Source organism: Zootoca vivipara, chromosome 5 (assembly GCF_965207765.1).
Source record: "Zootoca vivipara chromosome 5, rZooViv2.hap1.1, whole genome shotgun sequence".
Lineage (NCBI taxonomy): Eukaryota > Metazoa > Chordata > Lepidosauria > Squamata > Lacertidae > Zootoca > Zootoca vivipara.
In genome coordinates, this window is record NC_142588.1 from 2,325,058 (window position 1) to 2,343,727 (window position 18,670).

The 18,670-nt window shown below is 46.4% G+C and overlaps 1 protein-coding gene and 1 long non-coding RNA gene across 3 annotated transcripts in view; one reads left to right on the forward strand and one right to left on the reverse strand.

Annotated features, from left to right (window-relative positions):
• WNT7B (Wnt family member 7B) overlaps positions 1-13,645 on the reverse strand; it is a 124,186-nt gene extending 110,541 nt beyond the window's left edge. Inside the window, exon 1 of one of the 2 annotated variants that reach the window (XM_035137569.3) lies at positions 13,511-13,645. In XM_035137569.3, coding sequence (XP_034993460.1) covers positions 13,511-13,581 — 71 coding nt within the window. In that variant the 5' untranslated portion in view covers positions 13,582-13,645. Of the gene's footprint in view, positions 1-12,446; positions 12,584-13,510 lie in introns of those variants that run through there. The other variant, XM_060275161.2, reaches the window with a different exon arrangement.
• On the forward strand, positions 12,385-18,378 carry LOC148685546 (uncharacterized). Its single transcript, XR_015950088.1, has 3 exons — positions 12,385-12,524; positions 13,097-13,999; positions 16,738-18,378. It is a non-coding gene; the product is annotated as an uncharacterized LOC148685546 (long non-coding RNA).
• Positions 18,379-18,670: the final 292 nt, after the last annotated feature.

Genomic DNA, 18,670 nt, shown 5'->3' on the forward strand with positions numbered 1-18,670 from the left:
GGCCTCCACTAAAATCGAGGCATGTCAGATAACCATTTCCATGCTCTGTAACTGGCCGGGGGGGGGGGTCCTTCAGCCAAAACTGATTGCCAAAGCAGTGAAAATCTGCAACAGGAAAGGAGGGATTCCTCGGTACTTGTGAATGTGGCTGCCTCTTTCGGCCCCTGCCTGGGAGCTGGTAATCCACCACCAGGCCTGCTCTTCCATTACTCTGCAGACTTTAGAAGTGGCTGAACTCTCAACTCCCATCATTAATTGATTTTTTTTTTATTGCCCCTTTTTCTATGTTTTTAGCGGGTTCTATTTTAGCTGTTAGCAGCCATGAGTCCCTGACAGGGGAAAAGGCGGTACACGAAGAATAAATATAACCATTATCATCCCTGGCCCTTGGGCATGTTGGCTGGGACTCATGGGATATATAAAGGGGCGTGGCCAAGGGGAGAGCAGGGGGCAGCTGTCCCCCATCAAGTAAATAAATAAAAAATACTTAACTAAAAGTAGAAATTGTAGAAAGATTTTGACAAATTTTTCCGAGCATCTGGGGTCAAAAGTAATTTAAAACAACTGTTGCTGTGACATTTCATTCCGAATCTGCTAGACAAGAGCCAGACAGAGGAGGAAGTCAGGTGGGTGTCCTGCCCTGGCGAACATAAATCTTGGCTACGCCCACGGATTTATATACTGTACTAAGACACCCGCAGGGTCCGCCGATCCCCATCCCTGCTCTAGAAGAAAGCAGAGCCACGGCTCTACTCCGAAAGAAAGGAAGCTTCATCCCTCGTGCCTTTGAATCCCACCCCCACCATCGGTCTCTGCAATCCTAGACTCGGGAAGATCCTTGCTCGCTCTCGGTGGTCTAACGAGGTGTGCCAGCTATAGCACTGAAATGAAATTTGTCGAGGATCCTCCTGTAAGTCCCCACTCCCCCCACAAACCGTTTAAAGCTCTCTCCTCTTTATACACGGCACTATATAAAGAGGTGCGTGAACTGCCCCTCAAGCAGAAAGATGAGATTAAGACAGAATTTTGGGGAACAGGACAGCTGCAGAGAGTGAAGCGTGGGGGTCTTGCGTATTGTGTATCTATATAAGACCAACTCTAGCATTCTTTGGTCAATGTTCAGAGAGCTTCGTTGACATTCCCCTGTTGTAACCCTTACAACAACCCTGCGAGGTAGCAGGTCTGTCAGAATTTTCTCATTCTGAGCTGAAGCGGAGAGGTTGTGGCACCAGGTTCATGGCAATGGGGGGAAATTCCAGGGAATCCTGAGTCGCAACTCACAGTGCGAGCCTATCCGTTCCCACTGAGGAATAAGCCGCATGCAGTTCCACGGGGCAATCTCCTAGGTGAGTGCGGTGTAGTCGCCCGCTAGTATTGGACGAGGACCGAGTGAATGAAGGATTAAGTGGACTCGAATCTGAGATGAACCAGGATTCAGTCATGAAACGTGGGGCTCCAACCCACGACCCTGAATCTCCTGCTCAGGCACAGCAGCCTCTCAGCCTCAACTACCTCACAGGGTGATTGTAAGGATATAACAGAGAGGAAGAGACCCAGACACGACACCCTGAGCTCCTTGCAGGAAAGGTGGGATATACATGTAATGGATACATAAGTATTTGGACTGCAGCGCTTCCCCTCTTAGACAAAACCTGGCTATCTCCCTATACGGCCAGAGGAAAGCTGATTCCGAGAACTGCCTTTCCTCTATTTCTGAACTCTGATGCACGACCAGCACAAATGGAGAGAGGGACCTATTCCCGTGGGCAACGGCTTCTGGCGACCCTCACCCCGTGCGACCCTCCCGGGTGGTTTGTAGCTGGTCGTTTGAATCCGGGACTTGGTCAGGATACCTAGCCGTCAAAGCGGGCGTAGAACCTTAACACGCTTTAATGTTAACCTCTCCCGACGTAAGTGAATCTCCCAGGGGGCGAAATGTTAATTATTATTCTCTCTCCAAGCAGAAAGATTAAATTTCGCCTCGTCCGTCAGTGATTTCCACCACCACCCAGAAACGAGAGAAGGGGGGGGCAGTTTGGTACCTGAAGAGGGAGCTCAGCAGCCCCACCCAAGGAGTTACTTACCCCTTCTAAATCCCATGGAGACTATTTTTAATAGTTGCATGGTGGTACGTACTTTAAATGAACTCGGATCCATCCTAAAGGGCCCTTGCACAATCCAGGTGACTGTTCTGTGCACTTAATTGGAACTGGACTGACTTCCCGTTGTTGGCATAGGATCGGACCACGAAGCTGTAATTCTAAACATGCTTATTAAGAAACGTCGCATTGGCCTCGGCCAAACTGGCTGCAGAACAAACGCGTCAAAGCTCCAACTGAACAATGAATTCACACGATCCTTACCCTCCTCCCTTCCTCCAGGGATCTAGGAGCAATCTGCCCTCCACAAAATACAATTGTTGCACAATTTTAGAAATTTCAATAAAAAAAAATCAGTCAAAAACACCAGTAGGTTTTGGCTGAGTGGTGGGGACTGGCTTAAGGCAAGTAAGCTTTATGGTAGGGGAGATAGAATTAAGGACCTCTCCCCCCACTCTAAGTGAGGCGCAACCCGATCCTATGGAACTTTGGCTTGGAAGAGGACTCAATGGCAAATCAGCAGGATTAGGCTTACTCGGAGGTAAATTCCACTGAATTTAATGGGACTTTAAATTGAATAAGAATTTAGGAAGAGGAACAGACTCTCCTCCTCCCACACGCACACACAATTAGACCAAATCACTGGTCTGTTGCTTTCTTTAAAGAGAAAAACAAACGTTTGGAACACTTCGATTTTATGACAGCAGACATGGGATAAGTTGAAGTGTCCTGTTTTAGCGGCAGAATTCTCTTCAAAGATTTGACAATGAGAGAGACCGATTTCGTGGCAGTCCTTTATTATTAGAAAGTGAAAGTCTCGTTTCCACAGAAATGACAGTGGCAGAGGAAGCGTGTATCTGACATGCTGGTGCGATGAGCTGATACCGTTAAGAGGAGCGAACAGATGGGATCCTAACGAGATCTGGAGCTGCGCTCCCAGGCGAAGCCGGCTGGAAGTTTTGTCCTGTTTGATGGACAAGGGTTTCCGGAGACCGAGCCTCAACAAACAGATTCCCAGAGCAATGTGTGAACCCTTCTCAAAAATATGTTCTTGCGTCACCTTCCGAAAGCAAGCTTACATTCTGCTTTTTGTTTCTGTTTCGGCATAGCCCTGAATGTGCGCAAGCGAACGCAACGAAATCCATTTTAGAACGAAAACCTCAGGAGACTCCTGTGTGTCTGTGTCTGTGTCTGTGTCTGTGTGTGTGTGTGTGTGTGTGTGTGTGTGTGTGTGTAAGTATTTTAAATAGTAATAATAATCTGCATTGATCTGCCTAGTAATATTTATAAGCCTGCATCGTAAGGCTGTCATTCTAGACTAACTTTGCCTGGGAGAAATCCCATTTAACTTCTGGGTAGCGACTATACTCCTGTATAGGCAGTGTAAACCTGAGATCTGTTAAGTGCTGCGATGGAAAGAAAGAAGAGATACAATTTCGTTGGTGGGTTGTAAGGCGTTGCTTTCTTTAAACGATGCACCTTTAACCAAATTCCCACCAAGGCAGGCAGGCCATCAAGGCGTGCCTGGCGTGAAGCCGGTGGGCGAAAGAATAATAAAAAGTGGCATCTCCCCTTCCCCAGCACTGTTCATTTGGTTTATCTTGTCTCTAGGACTGCAGTATTTTAACCAGTGTAAATTATTCCCAGGGCAGAAGGACGCGCGTCTATTGTATCTGGAGTCAATCTGGAGTAGAGAGCAGGGTGTGCAAGCGAGCTGCATCGGGCCGCGCATTGTTTCGTGGGCGAGAAGATTCCTTCGTCCCTCGCTCCAAAGTCTACTTCACCATCGCTCCCTTCCCATTCAGAACCAAATACAGTAGTGACGTGTTTCACTCCGGATTGTTGTTCAGAGTGCTATTCAGGGATTCCGGAAAGAGCGAGAGAGACAGAGAGAGAGCTCTGTATTCTCTTATATACACACACACACACGGCTACCTGTCGGTATCTTATCATAGCTGCCAAGTTTTCCCTTTTCTCGCGAGGAAGCCTATTCAGCATAAGGGAAAATCCCTTAAAAAGGGATAACTTGGCAGCTATGTATCTTATACACTCCGGATCTGTCCCTGCACTGAAGATCGTGGTCTTCCATTCGGGACATCACCCCGCCAGATCTGGAGTTTGGGAAGGGGCTCATCCAGGAAGACCGCCTGCCTAACTGAAGCCCACGATCCCTTTCATTCAGCTCCTAGGAGCAGCATTTTCATTGAAAGGGAAGCCGCAGCAGAAACCTATTATTATTATTATTATTATTATTATTATTATTATTATTATTATTATTATTATTATTACTTCTATTTCTAAAAAGCGTGGGGGGTATCTATACTCCTCCTGGGGCTGGATTTAGCTCTTGTTCATCAGATGATGAGCAGGGATTAAATCCTGCTCAGTTCGGCTACACGCCCCTGTTCCCTCCTAAGAAAAGGTCACACGGCCAATGCAGGGCAAGGCTTAACCTTGCCTCCCTCCCTCCTGCCCTGGCCCCTGGCTTTGGAGGGAATGGCCTTGCAAGCCGACTTGAACCCACTTTATTTATTTATTTATAAATTTTCTATACTGCGCTGCATTCGAAGATCACAGAGCAGTTTGCAATATAAAAAAACATCAAAAATACATACCATAATAACAAACAAAAACAACAACTACCCCTTTCCAGTCTGAGTTACAATCTGAGCATCGCAACCGCGGTGGGCAAAGAGAGTCAGAGGAAGGAGACCGGAAGCGCAGAGCCTGAAACTGGTTTTGTATCGCTCTGAATCTAACTTTCCTCTTCCAAAGCCAACAGGCTGACCCAAGAAATGGAGTGTTTAATAGAACGGGTTTAACAGCTTGATTTGTATTCTTCTTTGTAGGAAATACGACTGGGTTCAAGAGAATGATGCAGAGCCTGGAGCTGGAAGCCTGCAGACAGTCACTGGTAAGTAAGGCTCTCCGACCCACCCGCCGCCCCAAGATCCACGTGGAATCGAGGATTTACTGTCGAGTAAACGATGAGAGGCTCGGGTTGCGCGACCGTGGGCTGGAGCCGAGAAGTTTCAAAGAAAACTTCCTCCACCATCCCAATATTGAGCTAATATTGACCAACCTTTCAGAGTTGCTGTAAGGAAAACGGAGGCAGTGTGGTGGAATACTTTAGGGGTGCTAAAGACCAGCAAATAATCCCTCCATAAAAGCCACCTTTTCCATAAAACTGAGTTTAGGAAGAGGCAACGACTTTTCTCCGTCCTCATCCCACCCTACTCTGACTTCTCCTTTCCCTTATGTCTTCCAATACCATTTAGATTGTAATCTCTTCGTGGCGGGGGCCTGTTTTGCACCTTGATGGAATTGTTCACGATGTGTAATACATTCATCATCATCATCATCATCAATTAATGAAATAAAGATGATGATAGGAGAGATCTTGAATTCATTCATCCCTAACCTTGTTATTTTGCTGGTGTTCCTCACCACAGCTGAAGGTCGAGATTGAATGCTATCTTCATCCTCACTAAGTCCAAAAATATGGACCAAAAACATGGCCAAAATACAAAACTCCCCCATACCCAAAACACACACTTTGATTCCTTCTGCAAATCAAAGATAGGGGGTGGAGTGTGGAATAAACAGAAGGATGGAGAGGAGAGAGAGACTGAAAGCCAGGCTGCTACATTAACATTTCCCCCTCTCCTTTTTTTGCACAGGGAAAAGAGAGGGAGGGAGGGAGGGAGGGAGGGAGGGAGGGAGGGAGGGAGGGAGGGAGGGAGGGAGGGAGGGAGGGAGGGAGGGAGGGAGGAAGGAAGGAAGGAAGGAAGGAAGGAAGGAAGGAAGGAAGGAAGGAAGGAAGGAAGGAAGGAAGGAAGGAAGGAAGGAAGGAGAAAGAAAGGAAGGAAGGAAGGAAGGAAGGAAGGAAGGAAGAAAGAAAGAAAGAAAGAAAGAAAGAAAGAAAGAAAGAAAGAAAGAAAGAAAGAAAGAAAGAAAGAAAGAAAGAAAGAAAGAAAGAAAGAAAGAAAGAAAGAAAGAAAGAAAGAAAGAAGAGGTATCTCTGCATTCAAAAGGATATGATTTCACGGGAGTGGGGAGAATTGGTCTTTCCAAGGCTCGATGAAAGAGGGAATAATTGCCTCTCCCTCCCAGTCTAGCCTCTAAGCAGCCCGAGTCAATTACACCCGCTATTGTTTAGGGAAAGTGAAGGATCTTCATCTTTCTCCTCTCTCTCTCTCTCTTTCTCTCTCTCTCTCCCTCTGGTTATTATTTTATTACCTTACATTTGCAGTTGCAGACTAAAGAGGAGGTCGTCATTCATAGATTCATAGAATCATAGAGTTGGAAGAGACCACAAGGGTCATCCAGTCCAACCCCCTGCCAAGCAGGAAACACCATCAGTATTCACCTGTCTGGGGCTCTGAATCGCCCTCTCAGTCTCACCTGTGTCCTTTGCAAGGAGGACGACACAAAGCAGACTGCTATCTTTTCTCTAGACTTCCGCGTGCCCCGCTTTCCTCGTTTCATTTTGCTCCCCACCCCAAAACAAAGGATAACAACATACATGGGCAAGGAACGAAGCTAGGAGAGAGAGCTTTTTTCTCTGACTCGCAAACTGTTTTTCCCAACTCGCCAGTACTGTATAGTTTCTGCAGCGGCTGCCTCCTGCTTTCTGAAGCTGCCCTGTCGCCTTCCCTGCTCCCTCTGGAATCTGCTTCCCACAGTGTGATTTCAAATATGCCAAGCCAGGCTGAGTGAGTATCGCACAAATACACTTCCTAGGGAATGACTGCAGCTCTTGGCTGATTCACACAAGCTTGATCCTTAAGTGATGCACATCAGGTAATACTGTGCACGTGTCAATTTGCATTGCACATATAAATCCAGGGAGAAAGCTTTTATCACCTGCCAGCATCGTTGCCAGTTCTCCATTTAGCTAAAAGAGTGCAAGGGCAGATTCAGGTGCCTCACTTGGTTTTTCCTTAAAAAGGTGACTGCACCATGACAGGTAGCAGAGAATACTGCACTGAGTTGGCTTTTTGAAAAATCATTTTCTTGGAAGCCACATGGGTCTTTTTTTCACATTTGCAAGTCACCACGACGTTGCAATCAAATAAATCAAGGACTAGTTTACACATTGCATGCTCAGATTACTGTAAGATTGAATGATGAATATGTGAATTGCCTTCACAGAGATAACTTTTGATTCACCTCAAACTTCTCAGTGGATACAGTTCACACATTCAGTTTCCAATAATCAATCAAGTGTTGTACTTGCTAGTTTGGACCAATTTTCCAACTGTCACCTGTTTGGGTGTGGTGTGACCCTCTGTAGTTTTCATTATTATTGATCTATGCCCTTCTTTAGTGCAGTATATTCTCTTTGCACGCCCCTCCCAAGGAAGTACAGTATCTCCATCACCTACAGTGACCTCTGCACTGCCTATGGCTCAGTTTTCCGCTTAAATGGTGGGAATTCCACCAGGTAGGTGCCTGTGCTCATGACATTCTTTACTCTCTGAGCTCCAGACTCTCCTCCCCACCTTCCTCCAATTACAGATACATGGGAACAAGTTGTAGTGAGAAAAATACATTTTGCACATGTTTCAGTGCTAAGTCTGTGTGATTCACATTAAGGTTCAGATTTCAGTGCGCTGGTCCTCTGTATTCTCCTTAATGCTGGAGAAAAATTTACCATCCAGTCAGTAGTTCAGATAAGATGCAAATATGTAGTGCGGTAAATGCATTTTCTTCTCTCCTGCTTGACAGAACAATACAGAAGAGCACCCTTGTCAAATGGTTGTATCACATGCACACATATCATTGGGGTAAGCGGTCATCTGCAATCATAGAATCATAGAATTGTAGAGTTTGAAGGGACCATGAGGGTCATGAAGTCCAAGCACCTGAAATGTAGGAATCTTTTGCCCAATGTCAGGTTTGAACTCACGCCCCCTGTGTTTGAGAGACTCATCCCACCCCATGAAACTCTATCTGGATTCAATAGGAGCAACTACCAGTACTTGCAGGCAGTAGCTGCAGTAGATAGTTTGATGAACTCCCTGAAACAGGGAAGAAAACAGAGGTGTGAGGGGGGAGACCTTGCTGTCTGGCTTTGTAATGCTTGGAAAATCCAGGTCTCTGGACTCACACATCAACTTAGAAGCCAAAGAAAAAGCTACAACTGTGTGCCAGTGTGTCACCAGTATGACTGATCATACCAATTTCAGAATGCTAGCTTTGTTATGGATGGTTCATCATCTGTCTAGTGCATGCATGAATGAATGAGCCATTCCAATGTATCAATTTAGCATCATTCCTTGGTTTTTATTTGTGGGAATGTTGAAGATACTAGGAAAGGATATATTGATTATATATTATCCTTCCTCATTCATGCTAGTGAGCTGGTAGCAGAGTACATTCCCCTGTGTATTGCAGGGAGCTAGTTGGTAGATTCGTTTGAATCTCTTGAGTTAAGCAATCCAGTCTGGCTTTTCCAGATTGAATTTGTTCCTGGTAAATCCCCTTTGTTCCCTCTTAAAAAGAATAAAGACACAACAGTCTTCTCTTAAAAGTAATAAGAAGTTTACTCACATTCAGTTCACAGTATGATCCTGAAGAGAGGCTTTAGCTTGTAGTTACAGAAAAGAGTGTGGGTTTATCCCATATGGGGATTGAGTCCATGTGCTGCTGGCTGAGAGCCAGCAGACAGCAAAAGCATCAAGAAAACAGCGTCAAGAGAAGCGTCAAGAGAGAGGGAAGATGGCTGTGTGAACAGCCCTTTTATGGGGTCTCCCAGGGTCATGCCCATCTACCTGGTCACATGCAGGGGAAGAATGTTCCAGACATTCTCCTGGCTGGAGTAACATCCTCCTCCATCCCCCTCAAAGAGTAACAGGAAATGTTGCATTTGACTGCTTTCTGTGATGTTACATTCCACATGATTGACATAGATTTGGTAAGGCGTTTTGAGAATTCTCATGCAAATGCTAAATATAAACTTTCAGAAAACAAAAAAGGGAATCCATTCACATTCAGCTGCAATTCATCAAAGGCTGGCCAGTCCTGTGATGTGCAGACATGTGTGAACTGTCCCTTAGCCCCCTAAAACAAAAAGAAGAGAGTCCTGGAACCCTTAAGATGCTGGTAGCATCCCTAGGCAAAGCAGCTACTTCAACATAAATGTATCTGATGCCTTGGGAACAAAGTGGTGAGATGTAGCAGGATGAAGATGAGTAAGAAAGAGTTAGTTTATCTGGTTACTGCAAGAACATACTTTTGCAGTTGGCCCTGAACTGTTCATAAGTCGCTTTCATCTCTTTGATTATATAATACACAAACTAACCACCATAGGCTCTGGCCACGCCAGTTAAATGCTGCACTTTGCTAAAGAACAATAACACAATCTCAGAGGGAAAAAAGCAACCCAATGGTTAAACATCTCAGCATCTTATTTGGAAACAGGGCAGGCTCACAGATATCCATCACTTAATGACTGCATCATTGGGGGAGGGCTTCACTTGCAGGTGTGAGTGGTCTAGCACAGGTATAATGCCATATAGGACCTTCATATCTCCTTAAAAACAAATACACAAGAGCAGTATCAGGAATTGCAGAAGAATGGATATTCATGAATGTGTGGACTAGTCCCTACCACCAAGGAACAGACGCAAAGTTAAAGAGAAACACATTTATGCACAGGAAAACTCTTTTCATCAGTTACAGGTAGGTATACGTGTTGGTCTGACGTAGTCGAAACAAAATAAAAAAATTCCTTCAGCACCTTAGAGACCAACTAAGTTTGCCATTGGTATGAGCTTTCGTGTGTATCTGAAGAAGTGTGCATTGCACACACACAGGGCAGGGTTGGGTGTACATCCATTTGAAATAATGGTGACTTGCTTCTGCTAAACAGTGTGATAGAAAGAGTTTACGGCAGGGTCAGTTGTTGTGTGGGCTCTAGATACAAGATACCACTGCTCCCACAATGCTATCTGAGCAGAAAACAATAGTTTTCATGTGGCAGGAACCCCACAAGACACAGAGACCTTTGATTGAAACTCACATTCAATACAAACAAACCAGCGACTGAGAGCAAAACGTGACAGAGAAGGTGTGGGGTGTTTTTCCTCTTTCCTAATACTAGAACTTAGGTCATCCCATGAAACTGATTAGCAGGAGATTCAGGATAGACAGCATTTAATGCAGGTATGGAATGCATCGCCAGAGCCAGAAAATGTGATGACTGACTTAGGTGGTCTTAAAGGAGTCTAGCAATGGCTACTAGTCATGATGGTAAAAGGAAGGAAGCCTTCAGGTTTGGAGGCCTTTGGGTACCATTTGTGGGGAACCTCAATGACAGGTGGCGGATGCCTTCGTGTCCTGCATGTGAGCTCTCTGAGGTGAGGTATCTGGTTGAGCACTGTGGGAGACAGAACAACAATTAAATTGTCTGGTCCACCTGGACTCTCTCTCCTTAAGTTCTTAATTGGCTGGGGCTTAAATTTGTGTGAGGGCTGGAACTCAGCTCATTCCATCTTCTTCATTCTCTCTTGTATTAGATGCATTTTGACATGGCAGCAGCAAAAGATGAACCTTTGTCCAATATGGAAAAAAAACTGGTTCCCGTGTGCATGTTGGGCACTGGTTGGCTGCAACATCAGATGTGCTGCGCATGTGGAATGGCTCCTCCAAAATCATAGATGGAACCTACAGCTGCCTGGGATAGGAGCCATTCACACATTCTGCTAGGGCCATGGTCTGAACATGAATTCTTCCACAAAATCAAATCACCAGAGGCATTTTGTGATTCAGCCCTTCGTAAAACTCTGCGTGAAAGTGACAGACTTTCAGAGAAGCCACAGTCCCTCTTTGCAGTCCGGCACACACACATTCTTAGGTGCAAGCCCCATTGAACTTACTCATGCCTAGAAATAGCTACAGCCCTATGTATGCTGGCAAGTTGAAACCCACATTTACTCGGAAATAAATGCCACTGACTTAAGCAGGGCTCCAGCAACTGTGCACAGGGTTGAGGGTCCTGTACACTTACTTAAATGTGTACATGACCTCAACCCTGTTGTTCAATACCTGCTTTAACCCTCTCCAAGCCCTCTTCAATGTGGCATAAATGAGCAGAAGATCAGGGCTGCAAACTTCCAAGGCCAGACTCCCGAAGCAACGTTACTCAGCTCAAGGAGGTCCTGCAAGAGAAAAATGTACTTGGTGGCCTACATCGCAGGGGCTAGTGCTTGGGAGAGAGACCGACTGACGACAGTGAGACTTCACCCTGAGCTCATGATACGATGGCAGGGTCTGATGATTGTCAGCCGGGAAGGGGGTTCCGGGTTCGAATCCCGCTTCGCCTTGAAGCGGCTCTGGCTCAACGGCTAGTCTAGGACCTCTCAAACTCGGGTCTTCAGCTGTTGTTGGACTACAAATCCCATTATCCCTGGCTAGTAGGACTAGTCCCTGGGGCCACACGCCCGGCCCCGCGACTGCACCGCACCGGAGCTGATTGCGCCATTCTACCTTGCAGGGTTGGTGCAAAGCTGCCTTGGGCTTCCCTAAAGAACCTGCTCCAGTCTGCGCCTTCGTGCAGCAAGCGCCCATCTCCTCTTCCTGGTCCTGGCTAAGACACCCTCGCCCGGCCCATTTGCAGGTGAAGCTCCAAAGGGTCAGGATTGAGGCTCCACACTCACTCTGGTGCATTTTGGAACGTGAGAGAGAAAGGGGAAAGGGGGGGCGGCGGCGGAGAGAAATAATCCCGCAGCTATGCAAAAGGAGGGGGGGCGGAATAAAAGACAGGGATCTTTAACGTGCGGTTCAACAGGTAGAAACTCGGCTGGAGCAAAGGAATGTGGAAATACAACTCGCGGCAGGCAGGCAGGCAGGCCGCCTCGCGCGACACGCAGTATCCGGGAGGGAGGGCAAGCAGACCGGCCGGCCTTGTCTGCCGAAGGAAAGCACCTGCCCCTCGTCTTCCCCCAGCCCCGCGGCCAGCCCTGGCAACTCCACCCCTGCTCTGCCCTGCAGCCTGCCCGCCCCCCGGCCGCTCTTCACTCCCAGGCGCCTGGCAGGTTCCTATTATCGCGTCTCGGGGCGGGAAAGAGAGCGATGCTCGCGCAAGTGGATCTAGGCTAGGGCCACCGTCGGAGGGCCGTCTCCGTAGCAGCAGGGACGCCCGCCCCGTCGCTCCTGATCTCCCTGCTGGCGGATCCCTCTCTCATGAAGACGAGGGGTGCTGCTTTTGCGGGTCGGTGGGGCCCATCTAGTAGCTGACACCCCATCCCCCCCCCCAATACAAACACACATATACCGTCCACGGATTTTAATTGTGGGAGGAGGGAGACAGGATCGCACCCTCGGAAGCTTTCCTACACCCACCTCTTCGGCGTGGGGCGTGGGCACGATCTCCCCTCAATGATCTGGCGCTTGGCACAGCCGGATCCTGCTCACGGGGAGGTGAGTCGTCGGGTCCCCAGGGAAGCAGCGATCCTATGCCCTCGCTCTCTCTATTGCAGGGTGGACCCGCTCCGGATTCCGCGCGAGCGATAGGCTCCCGATCTTAGGCTGCGGTTCCAAAGCACGTTTACGAAGGAGGAAGCCGAGCTTCTGGGTTAGCCGGCTGCTCAGGAGTTAACCCCTGCGAGCCTGAAGCCTTGGCAGCTTGACCCTAGCTATGCGTTCTTGGAAAGGGAAAGCGGCTGGGTGCTGACTTTCCTCCCCAGTCAGCGCGCGCAGGAGGCTGCAGCGAACCTGTGCACCTTTACTCAGAAGTAAGTCTTGCCGAGTTCCAAAGGAAACGGAAGCTTCTTCTGTATGGTCTCACCCACAGTGTCTACTCTGAAGAAAGTTCCTCTCATTGCAATGGCGTTTACTTCTAAGTACATCTGTACTTGGGATTGCAGCCTAGGGATGTGTTCCTGGGTTATTGTTTTCTTTTAAAAAAAACAAAACCACAGTTATTCAGTCCCTCTTTGTCCTACACCAGTTAACAAACGAAACACCAATATGTAAAATGTCCTTTTTTGCAGACTCAGGCACGTAGACCAGACACTGCGCAACGCAGCAACGTTTTGCAAATTGCTGTGCTCACATGACCGGCGCCTCCAAACTTGTGGGAGGGAGGAAGAAATCGATAATTCTTTTTAGCTTATCGCCGCGCGGCTTGGATTCACAAGCCCTTTCTCTCTCTCAACGCAAGTTCAGGGCTGGGACAGGCGACAGACATTCAGGTCCCCCCTCCGCTCCTTGCAGAGATCTAATATTTGGTGCCCGAAAACCTGCCTGCGAGTTTGCAACAACCCATTTCCAGAAGCGGTGCAAAGAACGGCAATGACATAACCAACAAAAAGCAATATGTGGCATTGTTGACACACAACTTCAGAAACCTCTCCTCGGATCCCGACACCCCCAACCCCCTCGATGCAACCCGGTCTCGTACTCACCCTAGTTTGACATAGATGACTCCGAAGCAGAGAAACACGTAGAAAATCCACCTTCGGAAGTTTCTGTGCATGATCTAGGAGGGCATGGAGTGAGCCATATAATATGAAATTGTGCGGGGGGGGGAGGGGGCCGAGAGAGCGGAGCGGCCGCAAAAGGGATCTTTGCCGATTAAATCCCAGCAGCAGGAAGCCTTTGGGGGATTCTCCAAAGACCCGGCAGGGGGGCACCGAGGCAGAGTTCAAATGATCGGCTCCCCCTGCAACCATGGGGGCCAAAAAACAACAAAGGGGGAAGACAGAGAGAAGGGCTTTTGCATTTTTTTAATTGCAAAAAGCAACCACATGGAGGATCGCGAGGGGAGTCTCCCGGAGAGGAGAACAGGCGTCGCTGCGGATCGACTGCCTCGCCGCAACCTGGAAGCTCAATGCGTTTCTACTTGTTCTGACTTCTCCAGGTAGCACCACGTATCTTGCGATCTGTAGCTGCAGGTAGGAGGAGATCTCTCGCTCGCTCGCTCTCGCTCTCGCTCTCTCTCTCACACGCACTTCGCGCGCGCGCCTCCTCTGCTGCCTTTTGCATTTCCAACGCTCATCTCTCCAGTTCCACATACAAAATAAAGGGGAGGGGGATTCACAGATAATTATAGGGTCTGCAAACGAAGCATTTGTCTTCGGCAAAATTGCGCGCGCACACACCCTCTTCAGCAGACATAGTAACATTAAAAACAAGTTTAAAACTAATCCTGTAATCCGATTAAAGCCCAAACGTGCATCCCGACCCGTAGAAGGAAGTCCCACTGCTTTTATTTTATTTATATAATTTGTATACCGCCCTTCATCCGAAGAGCTCAGGGTGGTTCGCAGCATAAAAATACACAAAATGCATAATAAAAATAAGAGCAAGAACAAACTCCCCCTCCCACAAACGCATTTAAAATGATATAGGATGTTAATCAGCCCAGGGGTTGGAAGAAGGGGGTCGTTTTCGCCTGCCATCCTGAGCAGACCTACCTGGGAACATTGAGCTTGGTGAGGCTTGCTATTGAGTGAACATAGGAATGCGTTATTCAATCGAACAGCATAGTTATATACATGGGAAGTGACTTAAAAAAACACTGATTACATTTACATATTTTTCATATGCAGATTTCATCAGTAAAAAACACTTAGGATGGGAGAAGACTTCCTTTGGTTTTAGAACCTTAGTGAGGCCATTTTTCTCAGGGTCATCACAAGAGTAAAGAAATCATAGTCAATAAAGCATAATTATTATAGAGATGAATTAAATATGTATCCGATGGAAATCAATTTAACAAATCAGCTTTCAAAGCAATGCATGTGCAGGTCACAGTAGTCTTTGCAGGCTTGTGGGAGGCAATGGGCACTTTGAAGATGGCACCTAATACGCACCATTTTGTGGGATATTCAGAAAGAGCAATCAAGTCCAACATTTCCTGCTTGCTAGAATGGGCATTCAGAGGAATGTGGGGCCAACAGGGAGGACTTCCTGTCAAACCTGTGGGAGCCGCAGCCGCTTCCCTCTGGTAGAGATGGGCATAACTCATAAAAGGCAAGTAATGTCACCATCTCTCTCTCTCTCTTACTCTCTTGCCTCTTCCTCTGCTTCCTGCGATCTAGTCTGATCTCTCATACCTCACCCATAATTCAACTTCAGACTTCACTTTAATCTAAACTCCAATATGTACCTGTAACTGCAGCCTAAGCCTGCCACCAGATTGCTACTGAATGTGAAATTTGAGTAAACTCTATTTTATTCTAAGAATACTGTTTTGTACTGTTATTGTTTTAAGTGGGATAAAAGGGGGGGGGTACCAGGAAGAATCCAGGCTGTACTGAGGCATCCTGGTTGCTTCATCAAAAAGGCTGAAACCAGCTGAATCAACAGCTTCCTATATGGCTACAAAGGGTACAGCTTTCTGCTCTGCTGTACTCACAAACTTGAGCAAGGAAGGATAATATCTGATATATCCTCTCCTACCTTCCACACACACCCCTGCACATTGTTGTATGTGTATTAAAAATAGTTTGAAAAATCTACTGCCTAAATAATCAGAGGATCTTTTTATTTCCTCATGATGTTATTTATTCATCTAATTAATTAATTAACAATTGCCTACATTGTGTAACCCTATTTACAGGCAACTCTCAAGCTGCGCATTTGATGCATGTGTCTCCATGCACGTGTGCACTGCATCTGGCACCGGAAGGGGGGGTGGAATGGAGCTGTGCAGGCCAATGTGCACAATGACCCAGAACGTAACCCACATATAAATGTGGTGTGTGTGTGTGTGTGTGTGTCCCTGTATTACCTTAACAGAATAAGAGGGACCCAGCATGGAGATAGAAAGCTGACCTCCTGCAGCCATCCTTGCAAGTTCAGATTTGTAGAATGTAGTTTGTGTGTGTGTGTGTGTGTGTGTGTGTGTGTGTGCGCGCGCGCCTGCCTACCTGCCTGCTTACCCTTAACAGTTGCCCTACCTAACTGTTGATAGTACTAATGCTGCTTCCCTTCCCACTGCTCTGGAATGCCATATGGGGGAGCCAGGCAAAATACTTGCTTTATATAAATAAGCCTGCTTCCTTGATTAATCCTCCCTTAGCCTAAATTTTATTACCAAGAATTTTCCATAAATTTAAATATTAATTCTTCTATCATGCTAACATTTAAACACTTAAAACTAATTCAGCCCCCCTTCCCTTGGACTCAGGGTCTCCCAGGTACTTCAGCGAGTTCCGTAAGTCATTCCAGTTTCGGACCATCTAAATCAATCAAAAATTTACATCCATTATTACCCCTCACCCCACTCCCACCCTGTCCCAACCTAACCCCCATTCTTCCTTGATCATCCCCTGCTGCCTCCCCAATTCTCTAAATACTGTAGTCCAAAACCATCCAGTTATATTTCCACTTTCCAGCCCTATCTCAATTTTTCCCCCTTTAAGTTCTGGCCCCAGTATGGATCCTGCCCTCCCTCTCTCACTGGGAGGACATTATTCCATGCTGGTTCTTCTTTGGAGACTCCTTGGATCAGACACATGTTCTGTCCCCCCCCCCTCTCACTGGGGGAACAATATTCCATGCATCTTCCTCATCTTCTTTAAAGTCAATTACATTGTCCAAGACTAATGATTGTTCTTCTTGCTTCTTGTCATTCTCTATTGAAATTAATCCTTTTTCACTGTCCACACAATTCTGATTCCTACAGCCCCCTTCATGGATCACTGCCTTGTCATGGCGAAGGGGCCTAAATAACTTACAGAAGTTATGTTTTGACCAAACATGATCTACCTGGAGGAGGAACCGGCAAGCCACTCCAGTATCCCTGCCAAGAAAACTCCATGGACTAAGACAACAGGCATATAAAAGTTATCCCGCTGGAAGATGAGCCCCTCAGGTCGGAAGTCGTCCAACATGCTACTGAGGAAGAGCGGAGGACAAGTACAAGTAGGTTCAGAGCTGATGAAGCGGCTGGACCAAAACCGAAAGGTCACTCAGTTGCGAATATGCCTGGAAGCGAAAGGAAAGTCCAATGCTGCAAAGAAAAATATTGCATAGGAACCTGGAATGTAAGAACCAGGAATGAAGGTAAGCTGGATGTGGTCAAAAATGAGATGGCAAGAATAAATATTGACATCCTGGGCATTAGGGAACTAAAATGGATGGGAATGGGTGAATTCAGTTTGGATGACTATCATATCTACTACTGTGAGCAAGAATCCCGTAGAAGAAATGGAGTGGCCCTCATAGTCAACAAAAGAGTGGCAAAAGCTGTACTTTGATGCAATCTCAAAAATTGCATACGAATCCAAGGCAGACCTTTTAACATCACAGCAATCCAAGTTTATGCACCAACTACCGGTGCTGAATAAACTGAAATTGACCAATTCTATGAAGACTTACAACACCTTCTAGAAATGACACCAAAGAAGGATGTTATTCTCCTTACAGGGGATTGGAATGCTAAAGAGGGAATCAAGAGATAAAAGGAACAACTGGCAAGTTTGGCCTTGGAGTTCAAAACAAAGCAGGGCAAAGGCTAATAGAGTTCTGTCAAGAGAACAAGCTGGTCATCACAAACACTCTTTTCCAACAACACAAGAGACGACTCTACACATGGATATCACCAGATGGGCAGCATTGAAATCAGATTGATTATATTCTCTGCAGCCGAAGATGGAGAAGCTCTATACAGTCAGCAAAAACAAGACCTGGAGCTGACTGTGACTCAGATCATCAGCTTTTTATAGCAAAATTCCAGCTTAAACTGAAGAAAGTAGGAAAAACCACTGGGCCAGTAAGATAATATCTAAATCAAATCCCTTATGAATACACAGTGGAAGTGAGGAACAGGTTTAAGGATTTAGATTTGGTGGACAGAGTGCCTGAAGAACTATGGATGGAGGCTCGTAACATTATACAGGAGGCAGCAACAAAAATCATCCCAAGGAAAAGGAAATGCAAGAAAGCAAAATGGCTGTCCAATGAGGCCTTACAAATAGCGGGGGAAAGGAGGCAAGCAAAATGTGAGGGAGATAGTGAAAGATACAGGAAACTGAATGCAGATTTCCAAAAAATAGCAAGGAGAGACAAGAGCAATGCAAAGAAATAGAGGGAAACAATAGAATGGGGAAAACCAGAGATCTGTTCAAGAAAATTGGAGATATGAAAGAAACATTTCGTACAAAGATTACCATAATAAAGGACAAAAGTGGAAAGGACCTAACAGAAGCAGAAGACATCAAGAAGAGCTGGCAAGAATACACAGAGGAATTATACCAGAAATATATGGCGGTCTCGTACACCTCAGGTAGTGTGGCTGCTGACCTGGAGCCAGACATCCTGGAGAGTGAAGTCAAATGGGCCTTAGAAAGCACTGCTAATAACAAGGCCAGTGGAAGTGATGATATTCCAGCTGAACTATTTAAAAATTTAAAAGATGATGCTGTTAAGGTGCTACACTCAATATGCCAGCAAGTTTGGAAAACTCAGCAGTGGCCAGAGGATTGGAGAAGATCAGTCTACATCCCAATCCCAAAGAAGGGCAGTGCCAAAGAATGCTCCAACTACCGCACAATTGTGCTCCTTTCACACGCTAGCAAGGTTATGCTTAAAATTCTACAAAGCAGGCTTAAGCAGTA